At 38.3% G+C, this 14,527-nt stretch overlaps 1 protein-coding gene across 10 annotated transcripts in view; it reads left to right on the top strand.

Annotated features, from left to right (window-relative positions):
• The window catches only part of CFAP20DC (CFAP20 domain containing), a 227,094-nt gene that overhangs the window by 125,500 nt on the left and 87,067 nt on the right, over nt 1–14,527 (top strand). For 7 of the 10 annotated variants that reach the window (XM_075130187.1, XM_075130188.1, XM_075130192.1 and 4 more), the window contains 2 exons: nt 4,459–4,598; nt 6,235–6,415. In XM_075130187.1, coding sequence (XP_074986288.1) covers nt 4,459–4,598; nt 6,235–6,415 — 321 coding nt within the window. The remainder of the gene's footprint in view (nt 1–4,458; nt 4,599–6,234; nt 6,416–14,527) is intronic. The other 3 variants (XM_075130189.1, XM_075130190.1, XM_075130197.1) reach the window with 1 other exon arrangement.

Below are 14,527 nucleotides of genomic sequence, written 5' to 3'. Positions count from 1 at the left end.
GAGCAAACTCTTGCAGCTGAGTGCTGCAGCACTTCAACTGTACTCTGCTTTCTTGCTGTCCCCTGCAGGAGAACAGTTCAGGGCAGACCTTTTGGGAGTTTCCTGACCGCACCACTGCTTGAGACTTATATCTGAAATTAGGGGCAAAAGGGTCAAGTAGGATGTGCACATCTGGAATCCTTCAGTGTTCAAGCTACTCTTAGTACCTAGATGTGTTCAGTACCCAGTTTAACAGCTTGTTCTAAAGAAGTTGCCACCTTTCCTGGCATTTGAACCAAACACAAGTCTGTCCTGTTCATGCATGCTCTTGATAATGTGGGAGAAGGGATGCTTCTAAAATTCCCTTTTAAACCGACTCCCTTTTATTTTAACCAAGGCTTATACTGTTTTCTTTACTCACAAAGCTCTTCTATCACCTGCATTCATTTTGTGTCTAATGTCAGATGCTTTTGCAAATTCTTAACCTTTTGCCCTGTGCTGAATCAACTCTCAGTCAATGAGGGTTCATCTTACACTACTGAAGTTAATGGTAGTTTTTTTCATTTATTGTGTTCAGAGCAGGATTGGGCCCTTAATAGTTTTACTTGTTTAAACTGGTTTTTAACATCTTTTCATATGCAAGAATATTTATTTGAAAATCAGAGTAATATTCAAAGACAAATAATATTTGTAGTATTTTTTCCCTCAGAAATAGTCAAGCCAAAGTTCTGTTAAAAAGTTTCATACTAATTTTATTGTTAGATAGCAAAGAAAAGCCTGGAGTGTGACCTCTCCATGACAACAGATTGAAAAATCAGCACTTTTTGTTCAGGCTTTGGATGAGAGGGGTGTAAAAATTAAATGACTAAAATAATGAGAATGATGTATCTAGAGAGAAAAATGAATGCTTATTTTAAAAAGGACAATTAGACGGTGAGCCCTCAGGTTTTCCTATCTAACTACAAAGGCATAAAGCCCTTGGCAAAGTAGTAAAATAATTAATGGTAACATCCCTGACCTACACAAAGTTTTGGTTTTCGCTAACTAGAGAAAATGAAATGCCTTGAGCTGCGGGTTTAATCTAATCTTTGTTTTTAACCTTGTACTATGACTATAAGTTCTCCCAGACACTCCTTTCAAAGTTCAGAAATCAGGCCTTCCTGCAAATGGAAGCTTTGATAAGTTTAAGCTTCAGTTTAATTAGAAACTTTTTCTTTTTATCCACTAAACTTCATTTTGTTTTACTAATCAAAAGCTCAAGTTATTTTTTGGTCATACCTTCTTTTAACTACACATATTTGTTCATTGTGGCAGATGTGTTGATGTAGGCAATTAATTGCAGTCAATTAATATGAACATAAACAGAGAATTTTCATGTTAATCAGCTTTTATAATTGGTGTGTGGGCAAAAGGCTTCCCAAAGTAGTCAGCAAATTAAAGAAATTGACAGTAAACTGAATGGGTCATCTAAGCTATAGAGATGGCAGCTGTTAATAGCAACTGAATGTCACTTCAGGAAGAGGAGAACAAGGAACTCATGGCATACAGGGACTTCTTTTGTTATGAGTAATACTAGTGAATGATGCTAGAGAGTGGTAAATATGTGGACTTGTTGACATTTCCTAGCTGAAAATGAAAGTCAGACTGATTTGAATTCAAATTTAACCAGTTCCACCATTGTAAAAACGATAAACGAGACTCTCAGAAATATGCTTTGGTATTACTTTATTGTTTTACAGAAATATCACATCTCAAAACAGAAAATTAGATGTTAATTTAGTCTGTGTTAAAAGAGAAGAGGGCGAGGGGAGAATGCTTTGTTTGTTTTTCTTAAAACAGCGTATTAGAGTAACTTTTTCTTTCTGAAATGCAATATTTTGTTGCCAAGACATCCTCGATCTTTATCAGCTCCTGAAGTGGTGATCCAATGAAATAAGAATCTTTGGGAATCTTTTTTAAAGCACCTTACCTACAATTGTTCTCTGAAGATGAGCTATATTCCACTGCATAACCGCTTATCCACCTTTCACCACAAGACATTTTCAATGAAAATGTCCATCTACCTTTTGGTTTGGTTTGGTTTCTGACCAGCTATCAAGCTGGTTGACATTTTTCAGTTTTTTTCAAAGAAGTTAATTTTTTTAAATGTTCATGGGAAAAATAAGAGTAAAAAGTTTGAGCTGAAAAATTACCTGTGTATGTATTTGCAGGATTGGAGCCCAAATGTTGAAATTGAGGTGGCTCTATATCTTCAGATGGTAAAATTACACATAAATAATTCTTGTATCAGATGCTTTACAGAACTTGTAACTGATATCTTGACTGGCAAGCTACAGCTTTTATCTGAATTCTTTATGAATTTGAGCTGTTCCTTCTGCCTGTTTACAACATACGCTTTATATTGTATTCCTTCAGTAATCATGCAGAGAAAAATGATACTTTTATTTACTTCTAACTCAGTTTTTAAACCACAGTATTTAAACAACTGTTTCAAGCTAAGAGTGTACAGAAATAACCTTATAATGTTGACTTGCTTCAACTTTGGTGTGTCCGTTCCCAAGCTAACTGCGCCTCTGATTTATTTGTGACCTGCTTGAAGGCACATCACTTAGATCTCAGGGTCTAGCTGTCACCTTTCTCAGAGTGGAGTCCTGGGACACATTCCCTTCTTGGTTGAGAATTTAGGCTGCAGTTCCTCTTGCAATTCACTGTGATCACCTCAGGAAGTCTGAGTTCATTTCAGCACTTGCAGTCCATCTGTCTCAAGGGCAAGCCTTCATAAAGAAAAGTATTAATTATCCAGAACAAAAATATTACACAAAAATACACCTTAAAAACAATAAACAGCTTATATGTATGTCTACCTTACCAGGTGTCCCCCACTTACCACATGGAGACCCTGGCAGGTTTCAGAGTACTTCAGGGCCTCTCACAGGGGCTGTCCCTTTGGCCACAGTCTCACAACAGTTCTTGGGTCAGGTGAGATTGACCTCTCCCCACATCCGGGTGGTCATATTATCTTTTTCATTTATTTGTTTGAGCTGGGTCAAATTAGTATCGGCAATTTACCCCAGGGGCTGAGGCTTCTCCAGATTTGCTGCCTGTTTTAATTATTCCTGCTGGGAATAAAAGTTGGGAAACAGAGTCACGACCCCACTCGATTTAGGCTAAATCAATTTTCACCTTTATTTATACAATTTCAGACAGAATTATTGTCACTAATAGAGTCTGCATGTACAGTTATGCCAGACAAATAATAAGAGAAAACAGAATTGGTAAATGGGCCCAAGTTACCACATTCTGGGGCACCAGGAAGTTCTACCTTCCATGATAGTCATCGCAGTCTCTGATCCCTTGGTCTGGTGCTTCAGTCCTGTTCTTCAGTTTCTGGTCTAATGTTTCTTGAGTTTGGATCCATATTCACTTAGGTCTTTTATACTTTTTTGTATTACAGATTATGTAATCCTTGTCCGATAGGCTTTTCGCACATCAACCCTTTTGATTTTATGTAACCCAGACATTATGCATGTACAAGCTTCAATTACCCCAATTCTGTATTTTTCCAACTGGTTTTGCAGTTTCTGGGTCATGTTTTTGTGTCACCCTGCTCTGGGTCTTCCCAGAAGAAAAAAGAAGGGGGGGGTATTTATCATTACATGATATGTCTTCTTACTTATATCTTCCAACGCATGTGACCTTTTTTCTATCACCAATAACATTTTAAGCAGATTAGCAATTCTGTGTAAAGGATGAATTGACAATACCACACTTATGTCAGCAAGGACTTGGCATCAGTGTTACCTCATCTGTACTCATTCACTATACATTATTACAAATAACTAAAAATCTAGCTATCGAAGCTCTTAATCTTACCATTAACTATTTTTTTTTCTATTTCAATGGTATAAGTAACTATATGTGTATTATCCTTAAGAGAAGGCGTTATGGAAAACATGGTGATAGTTTATTGTCAGCATTTCTTATCTTCTTTAAACATGTCTTTTTCTTTCAAAGCCCAGGGCTTTGCTATTGAGTTGCTTTTAATGATGCCCCAACACTTCCCAGTGATTTTAGTTTCTGCAGGAAAACCTGTAACTCCCACATGGAGACAGAATACAATCCCTAGCCCATAGAGGTACATGAATCATTTATAATGATGATATAATATTCTTTGACTGTTCCATGTGTTTATAGTATCTGTTGCACTGGGCACACTGTCAAATGGAAAAGGAAGGAGATACATTTGTATTTTGTCAGCAGTAATATATATACCTGTTGTGGTGTTAGAAAGATACATCAGTTATTTCTTGGAAGTATGATTTTTTCGTATATGATTTATGAAATAATTATTTAAATGAATAGAAAAGCAAGAATGAAGAAATAAGAATTTGCTATTGTGTCACATACTGTGATATATCATGCTTATAAATATGTTCAGTCTAAAGCATCATGTTTGAAAAGGTGTCTTTCTTTTTTAAGTAGACCAGTTAATTAATAGAGGACAAGGCAGTACACACAACAGTAAAAATCAAGATGTGTCTCACATTGCATTTGGATCCAAGGTCCTCGGTCCACCTCCACCTTCTGGCAGAAGATTCAACACAAGGGTATCTGGAGAGGTAAGACGAAGGATTAAACTATCACAAAACCAGTACCACATATCTGAAAGGAACTATTACAGTTATTATCTCTTGAGAGCCAGACTCCAAATTATGTTTGTATATGATGGAAGAACAAAGGTTTTGCAAAAAGGTTTTCTTCAGAATTAATTTCTTTTCTCTTGAGTACATTTATTTTTCTCATAAAGTTTATTTTTAAAGTGCTAAATTTTTATGGTTTTGTAAGTAAAAGTAGGAATGAAGTTTGACAAAAGCAAGATTTTTCCATGTGTTTAAGTGGAATTTTTCCCTAATAAGAGGGCCACCATGCAAGAGGCAAACTCTCCATTCACATATGTAGTGAGTGGGTGATTCGTTGTGACAATGAATAGTGTTTGGGCTATGGAAAGAGAGCGAGAATAACTCTATAGCTTGGTGGTAGAGCGTTGACCTAGCAGATGGGAGACCAAAATTCAACTCCTTAGTCCAATAATTATTTAATTATTTATACACAGCAGAATGCCTTCAACTGGAGAGACTGAGAGAAACCAGCTCCTCCAGAGAAGGAGCAGTGGTTCTTGAGAAGGGAAAGGGAGGAAAAATTGTGGTTTTTAGTCTGCTTAATAAAGTGTAAAGTGCCTTAATTCGTGCCATTCTCAAAAGCTTAAAGTGTTAAAACTATGAATGATTAACATGTAGCAGACCCACATAAAAATATTAAATGCATTTTAATGGATCATCTATGCTACTATAAACACAGAAGATATCCCCAGCCTCTGCATAATAGTAGCCTCCTATTTGTAGCTTTTCACAACCGAGAATCCTCTGGTAGAGGTCGCACCAGTAATGTCACCTGATTCCTTTTGTAATTTCACCCATATCCTGATGCACATCTGTGATTCTCACCAGCAGTGTCCCATAAGATGCTATAAATATCTCCCTGCCCCTAGGGTATATGTCCCAACAACTGAGGACAGAACCTCCATGCAGAGGGAACCTGCTACAGGGTAAAATGCAGTGTAAGAGAAACTCCTTATAAACCTCAGTGAGTGTCATAATAAATAACTGATGTTGTTATTGGCTTGTAATATCAGCTTTTTATGGATGAGAAAGGGAATCAACTTAAGCATGAGCTTAATTTTAAATTAATTCTGGCATGGCACATCTCCATCTTCCATTGCCTCCATTTCTTCCCCTCTCCTGTTAATTTTTCCCTCCCTTTCCCACCACATAGTTCTCTCTCTTATTTTCAAAGTATTTAGACCTTTGCTGAAAAATTATCTAATGGTTACTTTTGGCACTCTCTGTCATTAACCCAGATGCAAGCACCATAGAGATCCCAAGTTTTTTGAGAAACTCATTTTGCTCAGCTGTATCCTAAAAGGCATTTTACGTGTAGGCAAAACTTGGTGGAGCTGAGGATTCCGAAGAAATCAGGCATTGGGCTTACAGTGAGAAAGTAGCTGTAAGCAAGGAAGAGGTGACGTGGGTACCTTGGTTATTTTTTTTTCCTGCAAAGTTAATGTAAAAAATAAAATGGGCTGAGGAAAATCTATTGTGAAAAATAAACTTTATCCAAAATCTGGTTTTAGTTCAGTTTAGAGAGCTAATCTTAAAGCTGTAACGTGACCTTTTATTCAGATTTTTTTTCTTAAAGATAACAAAGTCCTTGGGTAGCCGAAGTAGCAGATCATGCCAACAACTGACATTAGAAAAAGGAAGCAAGTCAATAAGAGATACCAAGAGGTCTGGACTGTCTCCCTCACCGTTCTGTAAGGCTTTTGATCAAGGGGACAAAGAAAATATTCACCAGACAAATCAGATTACAAGTCAAAATGGTAAGAAACTAAAGTGAACAATATGTGAAGACTGATTGATAGCAATACTATCTAACAGCCATACTTTCCAGCTGCAAAAAGCTTTTGCATTTCACTTAAATGTGAGTCTCTTAATCTCTTGATTTTCATAATGTTTTTGCCAAGCTTGCTAGTTGTTGATGACACTTGTGGTAAACAATGGTTTGTTGCCTTCCTATTTGATCCGACCACGAATGAAATCATAATGCTGATGGTGATACTATAGACGGGGCTGGTGGTGGTGGTAAGGCGCTCTGACACTTTCCATGATAAGCCCCATTCTTTTCCGTTGCATATAACTTTCCCAAACTTCAACCAAAAATTTCCAGGCTTGCCTCAGGATGAATTATTTTTGGAAGTTTCGGTGAAGATAGTTCTGCCATCTCTGAAAATGGAGTGAAGGGAAACTAAGCTGTTTTATCTGTGTTAAAAATGTTTCTAACCGTTTGTGTGAAGAGTGCTAACAACTCCATGCTTTGGAGTAAGTATGTGAGATTTGGCAGGGGGTTATCTATGTGGGGCAGTGAGGGGCCTTTTGCTGTCCTCAGGAAAATTCAACACTATTTGGCCAAATTATAAGAGGCTGCCTGATTAAAAAAAAAAAAAATCCCCAAACATCCCATCTGCTGTGAGCCTCATCCCAACGCCAAGGAGCTCCCTATATGACTCTAGATAGCACACAAGCAAAGCAGCAGCTGCAACATACTCTCTGATCAGGAAGAACGTATGCTGTGCTGGGATCCAGGAGACCATGAATTCTAGCCTAAGCTCTTCAACTAAATTGCCAATAATTATGTTCACTTTACAGCCCTTATTATTGTGCAGTGCTTCATACCTCCTATCTTAGAGAAAAGCAAGTATAATTTTATACACACACCCACCCACACACACACACGCACACACAATAGGTGGGGTAACGGAGCATTTACACCAGGTACTCTCTGAAACAGCCGGAACTACAATCACAGTTCTAATATGGCAAACCCAAGTCTCATCCCGTTAGCAACGCTACTTTTCAGAAGGAATGTGCCAGATCTGTGTGTTTGGCTGTACTGCTTGTAACCACTAGATAACACTCCCTTCCAGAACAAGGAATAGAACCCAGCAATCCCGACTTCCTGCATTCTTCTGCTATCTAGCAACTAATTAAGTAAACCACTGGAAAAGGGTGTATGAAGTATCCCTCTCATGGCTTTTCCACAGAACACAGCATCCTGCTACTGCTGATAATTACTCCTTTAGCTGTATACTATTTGTGCAAAAGTACCCTGCTTCATTCAGTGTATTGCAGAGGGACAGTGAATGAGGCAGAGGTTTGCAGGAAGAGAGAGCATGTTCTCTTGTGTTTTAAGTCATCGGATTGAGACTCAGAAAAGCTTCTTTCTATTCCTGACTGTTCCTCAGACATCCTAGGTGATGCTTGGCAAGAGTAATACAAGCTATTGGGCTCAGTGCAGGGGTAACTGGGTGAAATTTTATGGCATATGATTAACAGGATGTCAGATTAGTTGATTTAATGGTCCCTTCTGACCTTAAACTGTATGAATATATGATGTATATGCAAGGGGGGGTGAATAAAGGTTTCACAACCACCTTTAATTCTGTCATTTTCTAACTCCGTGCTTGACTTTGCAGTCTTATTGTTCTTTTCACAAAGTTCTTTTGGGTGTAATTGTATTCATTTCTTTAGCACCAAGTCCAGCAGGAGACTCTGTGTTGTGAGGGAGTATAATGTTGTTAAATCACAAATATCACAAAGTAAGAAATAGAGACAGGACTAGCTAAGGGCTTGTCTACACAGTAAATTACTGCTCAGCAAGCCAGGGTATGAATCTACAGTGCACCAGCTTGCTGTGCTATGTGGACCTTGCTACATCACTCTGAGAACCATCAGCAGACAAGAATGGACAGAGAAGGTTATGTTTTTTAAAATGCTGGCAAAAAAAGACCTGAGATAATCAACCAATGGTACAGCACTAATTTTATGTTGTTTTACACCTGTGTTCTATCCAGGGTAAGAAACTCTCTCTCTGTTGTAAATTTCAAAGGATTCTGAACCGGTTCACATAAAATATAAATGTGTGTGCTGCAGGGTTTATGGAAATCAAACACTGTGCAACAGAATTGCTTTAGAGCATTGATAAAGATTTTCAGGATTAAGCAAAGAGTTGCATTAAAAAAAAAAACTCCATGCTTTCATGATTAAAGAGAAGGTAACTAAAAATAAATTATTCTTTAAACCCTTATTCAATTTAACACCAAAGAACCAAATCATTAAGAAAGTTAGAACTTTTACTCATTCTAGATAATAGTTTCTGGTTTTAATTCTTATGGTGCCTGCATAGGCCCAGTTTCATTTTTTAAAGCTGAGTGGTTAATACATATTATACCATTTACTCGTTAACAAAGAGTCAGGCTACTCATTATGTCTCCTGTTGTCTTCCTTCCCCTGCCAAAAACCTTTTCATAGACTTTCATACTTCTCTTGCAGTGTCTAGGCAAGCATGTTATTGTGACAAAAAAAATTACCTTACAGATACCTAACCCCAGTGTGGATAAGGGGAAATAGGTTACCTTGCATAATGACTTAGCCACTCCCAGTCTCTATTCAAGCCTAAGTTAATTGTATCCAATTTGCAAATGAATTCCAATTCAGCAGTTTCTCACTGGAGTCTGGTTTTGAAGTTTTTCTGTTGTAATATCGCAACTTTCATGTCTGTAATCGCGTGACCAGAGAGATTGAAGTGTTCTCCGACTGGTTTATGAATGTTATAATTCTTGACATCTGATTTGTGTCCATTTATTCTTTAACGTAGAGACTGTCCAGTCTGACCAATGTACATGGCAGAGGGGCATTGCTGGCACATGATGGCATATATCACATTGGTGGATGTGCAGGTGAACGAGCCTCTGATGGTGTGGCTGATGTGATTAGGCCCTGTGATGGTGTCCCCTGAATAGATATGTGGGCACAGTTGGCAACAGGCTTTGTTGCAAAGATAGGTTCCTGGGTTAGTGGTTCTGTTGTGTGGTGTGTGGTTGCTGTTGAGTATTTGCTTCAGGATGGGGGGCTGTCTGTAGGCAAGGACTGGCCTGTCTCCCAAGATCTGTGAGAGTGATGGGTCATCCTTCAGGATAGGTTGTAGATCCTTGATGATGCGTTGGAGAGGTTTTAGTTGGGGGCTGAAGGTGATGGCTAGTGGCGTTCTGTTATTTTCTTTGTTGGGCCTGTCCTGTAGTAGGTGGCTCTTCTGGCTCTGTCAATCTGTTTCTTCACTTCAGCGGGTGGGTATTGTAGTTGTAAGAATGTTTGATAGAGATCTTGTAGGTGTTTGTCTCTGTCTGAGGGATTGGAACAAATGCTGTTACCAGCAGGAGAGTGGGGTGGGGGGAGAGAAAACCTTTTGAAGTGATAAACACCCATTTTTTCATGGTCTGTGTGTATAAAAATATCCTCACTGCATTTTCCACTTTTATACATCCGATGAAGTGAGCTGTAGCTCACGAAAGCTTATGCTCAAATAAATTGGTTAGTCTCTAAGGTGCCACAAGTACTCCTTTTCTTTTTGCAAACCTTAGAAAGGAAATTTGACTAGTTACTTAAAAATACTGTACAGAAACTGCTTACAAAAGAAAGGGAAATGCACCTATGTTACTGGTATCAAATCAAAGAACACAAACACCTCCACCCATCTCTGACCAAAATAATCTCTTTAACATTTACGTTTTAAAAACAAACAGTTTTTTAAAAATGAGCCAAATAAAAAACGACTCTTAAAAACATTACTGTATTCTCATCAAGGCACAAGACATTACAGGAATGAAGATAAGCCAACAGTTAAGCTCTCCGTGCTTTCCTATAAAAGAGTGAAGAGTGCAGAAACACTAAACTCCAGATTGCTGCCGCAGTCACTTAACCAAACAGGTTAGAGTTTCCAGAGTGTTTGTTTTTATTAACCAAGCTGTCAAAATACTCATCTGCTTGATTTTTTGCCTCCTTCTTCTTGTTCACGAAAGGTGCTTTTTAAATCTTTTAATATGTTTTAAATTAAATCCTCTTTTGGTAGGACATACATTTCCAGCTGCAGTTACTAACCTGCAAATAGATCATTAAAAAGGGTAAGATCCTGCTGCCACTCAAGTCATGGGGAGTTTTGCCACTGATTTTAGTAGGAGAAATTGGGATGAAGCCCTGTACTGAAAAGGTTGCCTGAAGAGAACCATATTTTACATTTTTCAGTTCTCCAGATAAAGAAAATGTGTTTTATGTTGCCCTGTTCAGAATGAACGTTAACACTTTAAATATCGCTAGCGCTTTTTCATTTGTGGTTGTCTCCTATTAAAGGGTCCCCCGTATTACCTTATAGTATTGCCATTGCTGTTCATAATGGAAATTCTTCAGACTCGTAGCAGAGACCCACATAAACATATCTTCCCTTGCAGGTGTGCAATACTTTGACAAGGGCAAACTGTTTTTGAGCAAGGGAAGAAATAAAATGAATGAATATTGTTTCTAGTTTGTCAGTCTTATTTATGCAATGTTGAAACCTTCATTAAAATGTTAGGCTGCAATTAGAAGCTCTAGCATAAATCTGAGTGTATAGAGAAACTAATTAGATGTTTAGGTGATCGTTCTTGCATTTATCTTGTTTGCTGCAATATTGTGATTACACAGTAATCTACATATTTTCCTAAGACGATACACCAAATTATTCATTACAATTGATATGGAAATACTTGAGCTAAAAAGAGATGCCAGTATAATTAGTGGTTGAGAGATAAAAAGATTTGGTTTGGTCTAGAACACCCCATCTTTCACTTGTAGACAATTAATGATGCTGCATTAGCCACAGGTCTCACAAGTTGTTGACCTACATAACCAATGTAAAATGTCATTGTACAATCTTCTATATTTTCACACAGCATATTACCCTAGACATCAGTAATATAGTAAATAAGCTAATATATTTGCAGTTTGTTTGTGTTTAGCTTATTACTAAATTGAGTGCACTTAATGAACATCTCTGGAGAGCACCATTTGGCTTTTCCAAAAAAGGTAAACTTCTTAATTCTTAGCAAACAAAGGCAGTCTAGTGAAAGCAAAGTGTTAGAAAAGTAAGGTTAAATGACCCTCTAGATACACAAGATCTTTTAAAATAGTCCTTTACACTTCTGCATTGCCTTTTGAAATTGGGATTTTAAACACTTTTTACATACATTCAGGTACGTATTATTACAGCCACTGCACTGAATAAATGACATACAGGGAAGCTGCCAAATAATGTGTCAGGGTGGATGGATTTAAACCATGAAACCTTGATTTAAGCAGGAAACCCTGATTTAAATAATCAGTTTTAATATTGCTTTGCCTTTCTATATTTCAATTATTTTCCTAAAGAAAAGCTGATTCTTGTTGGTTGATAACCATTAAAACATGTTGATTTGCAGCTAAATGTAGCCTTTACACTAAATGTTGTGCTTCTTTTTGCTAACCAGGAGGACAGACTGTAGCCCAGATTTTTAAAGCTAATGAGGCATTGCTGCTCTCACCATGGAACATCTAACTGTTTTAGGAGCCTAAATATCATTTTAAAAAGAGATTTAGGCATTTAGGATCCTAAATTCCATTGGCAGTCAATGGGATTTAGGCTCTTAAGTGCCTAAATCACTTCTGAAAATGAGATTTAGGCTCCCCAATGAGATAGGTATTGCAACACTAAGCATAGCAACACCTAATACCTTTTGAAATTTGCGCCTATATCTATATACGTTTATTTAAGCGACTGTATAGCTTAACTTACATTGGTTCTGATTCTTAATATTTACATTTTTATTTGTCAGAAACGGCGAATGATGCATTTTGTTATTTACTAGACTATTCATTTTTTACTTGTAATCTGAGTCAAGACCTGCTTGGATGGAAATTAAATGCACAAAAAGCATTTAAAGATTTTTTTGTATTCGTTAAATAAAACTACACTTAATGTGCTGTATAAAATTATCAAAAGTTTCTTTTTCTTTTTTTTCATATGGCTGATGTAGTTGTTGCTTGACATTTACAATTTTACATTGAGATGGTTAAGAAACATAATTACATCTACGTATTTCTGTGATGCCTCCTCTGTATTTGTGAATTGGGCACTGAGTTATTATATGTTCCATGGTCTGTTATGGGTGACCTGAGTCGCACACTGGAGAGTCTTTAATTTTCCATCTCTATAGCAAGTATCCGCATCTGCCATGGTTTGTGTGGATACGGTTTAGGGTTGCCCATGATCTTTGTGAGAGATCGAAATCAGGGATCTTCTGCATTGGGTCTTTCACAAGGTGTTTATTTGTGACTTCTTGTGAACTGTGTTCAGCTTTCAAAGCTTCATCAGGGTTGAAGTTACATTGTTGAAGGTTAAATGCTGTCAAGGTTCCTCCCCCACTCTGAACTCTAGGGTACAGATGTGGGGACCTGCATGAAAAACCTCCTAAGCTTATCTTTACCAGCTTAGTTCAAAACTTCCCCAAGGTACAAAATATTACACCCGTTATCCTTGGACTGGCCGCTACCACCACCAAACTAATACTGGTTACTGGGGAAGAGCTGTTTGGACGCGTCTTTCCCCCCAAAATACTTCCCAAAACCTTGCACCCCACTTCCTGGACAAGGTTTGGTAAAAAGCCTCACCAATTTGCCTAGGTGACTACAGACCCAGACCCTTGGATCTTAAGAACAATGAACAATCCTCCCAACACTTGCACCCCCCCCCTCCTGGGAAATGTTGGATAAAAAGCCTCACCAATTTGCATAGGTGACCACAGACCCAAACCCTTGGATCTGAGAACAATGAAAAAGCATTCAGTTTTTACAAGAAGACTTTTAATAAAAAATAGAAGTAAATAGAAATAAAGAAATCCCCCCTGTAAAATCAGGATGGTAGATATCTTACAGGGTAATTAGATTCCAAAACATAGAGAACCCCTCTAGGCAAAACCTTAAGTTACAAAAAAGATGCACAGACAGAAATAGTTATTCTATTCAGCACAATTCTTTTCTCAGCCATTTAAAGAAATCATAATCTAACACATGCCTAGCTAGATTACTTACTAAAAGTTCTAAGACTCCATTCCTGGTCTATCCCTGGCAGAAACCAGCATACCGACAGACACAGACCCTTTGGTTCTCTCCCTCCTCCCAGCTTTTGAAAGTATCTTGTCTCCTCATTGGTCATTTTGGTCAGGTGCCAGCGAGGTTACCTTTAGCTTCTTAACCCTTTACAGGTGAGAGGAGCTTTCCCCTGGCCAGGAGGGATTTCAAAGGGGTTTATCCTTCCCTTTATATTTATGACAAATGCGTATGTCCAAAAGGGTTTACGCGACTTCAAGCAGTGGTGAGGGACATTGTTAAGGTCCTGGTGGATGGGAAGATGTTCATTTTCCAAGATCCTCTGGAATTCCCATAGGTTGCAGCATTGCAATGAATGGATGGGAAAGCAATATGTGACAGCACTGGAAGACCAAGGTGTTGGGGTCAATTTAAGGGTTCCAGGATGTACCGCATTGCAATGGTTAGTTGGACATCATCAGGTCAAGTATGGCTACTTCTGCTCCATACTGGTGTTCAGTACTCAGCTACAGAGTACACAAGGGCCATCGCTGATGTCTGTAACACTAATGCTCCCCAGCTTGTGCTTGCCAGTTTCTGGATCAGGTTGACCTTGTCGTCTTCTTGGCAGCTACCTTCTTCAGATGGTTGTGGAAGGTTAGCTTCACTCCCAGATAGGTCGGAGTGGGGTCATGTCGCACAGTGTTGCCACAGAAGGTCACTTTCAGGGTACTTAGTCTTCCTGTTTTTCAGATGGAATGCAGTGACTGTTGTTTTGTGAGGATTTGGCTGGAGCCTCCATTTCTGGAAATATTCCTCCCTGGTGTTTAGGTCCTTGTTCAGGGTGGACTTGATGTCACTGAAGGTGGCTGCTTCCATTGCCAGGGCAACATCATCCGCATATGCAAATTTGCGTAGCTTCACTGGAGGCATGTCACTCGTGTAAACATTGAAAAGCATTGGCATGAGATGTGAGCCTTCACACGGCCCATGCTGTTAAG

The sequence above is a fragment of the Caretta caretta genome, chromosome 7 (genome assembly GCF_965140235.1).
Source record: "Caretta caretta isolate rCarCar2 chromosome 7, rCarCar1.hap1, whole genome shotgun sequence".
NCBI lineage: Eukaryota > Metazoa > Chordata > Testudines > Cheloniidae > Caretta > Caretta caretta.
Note: the sequence above shows the minus strand (reverse complement) of the source record. Positions and strands in the feature narration are given on the sequence as shown.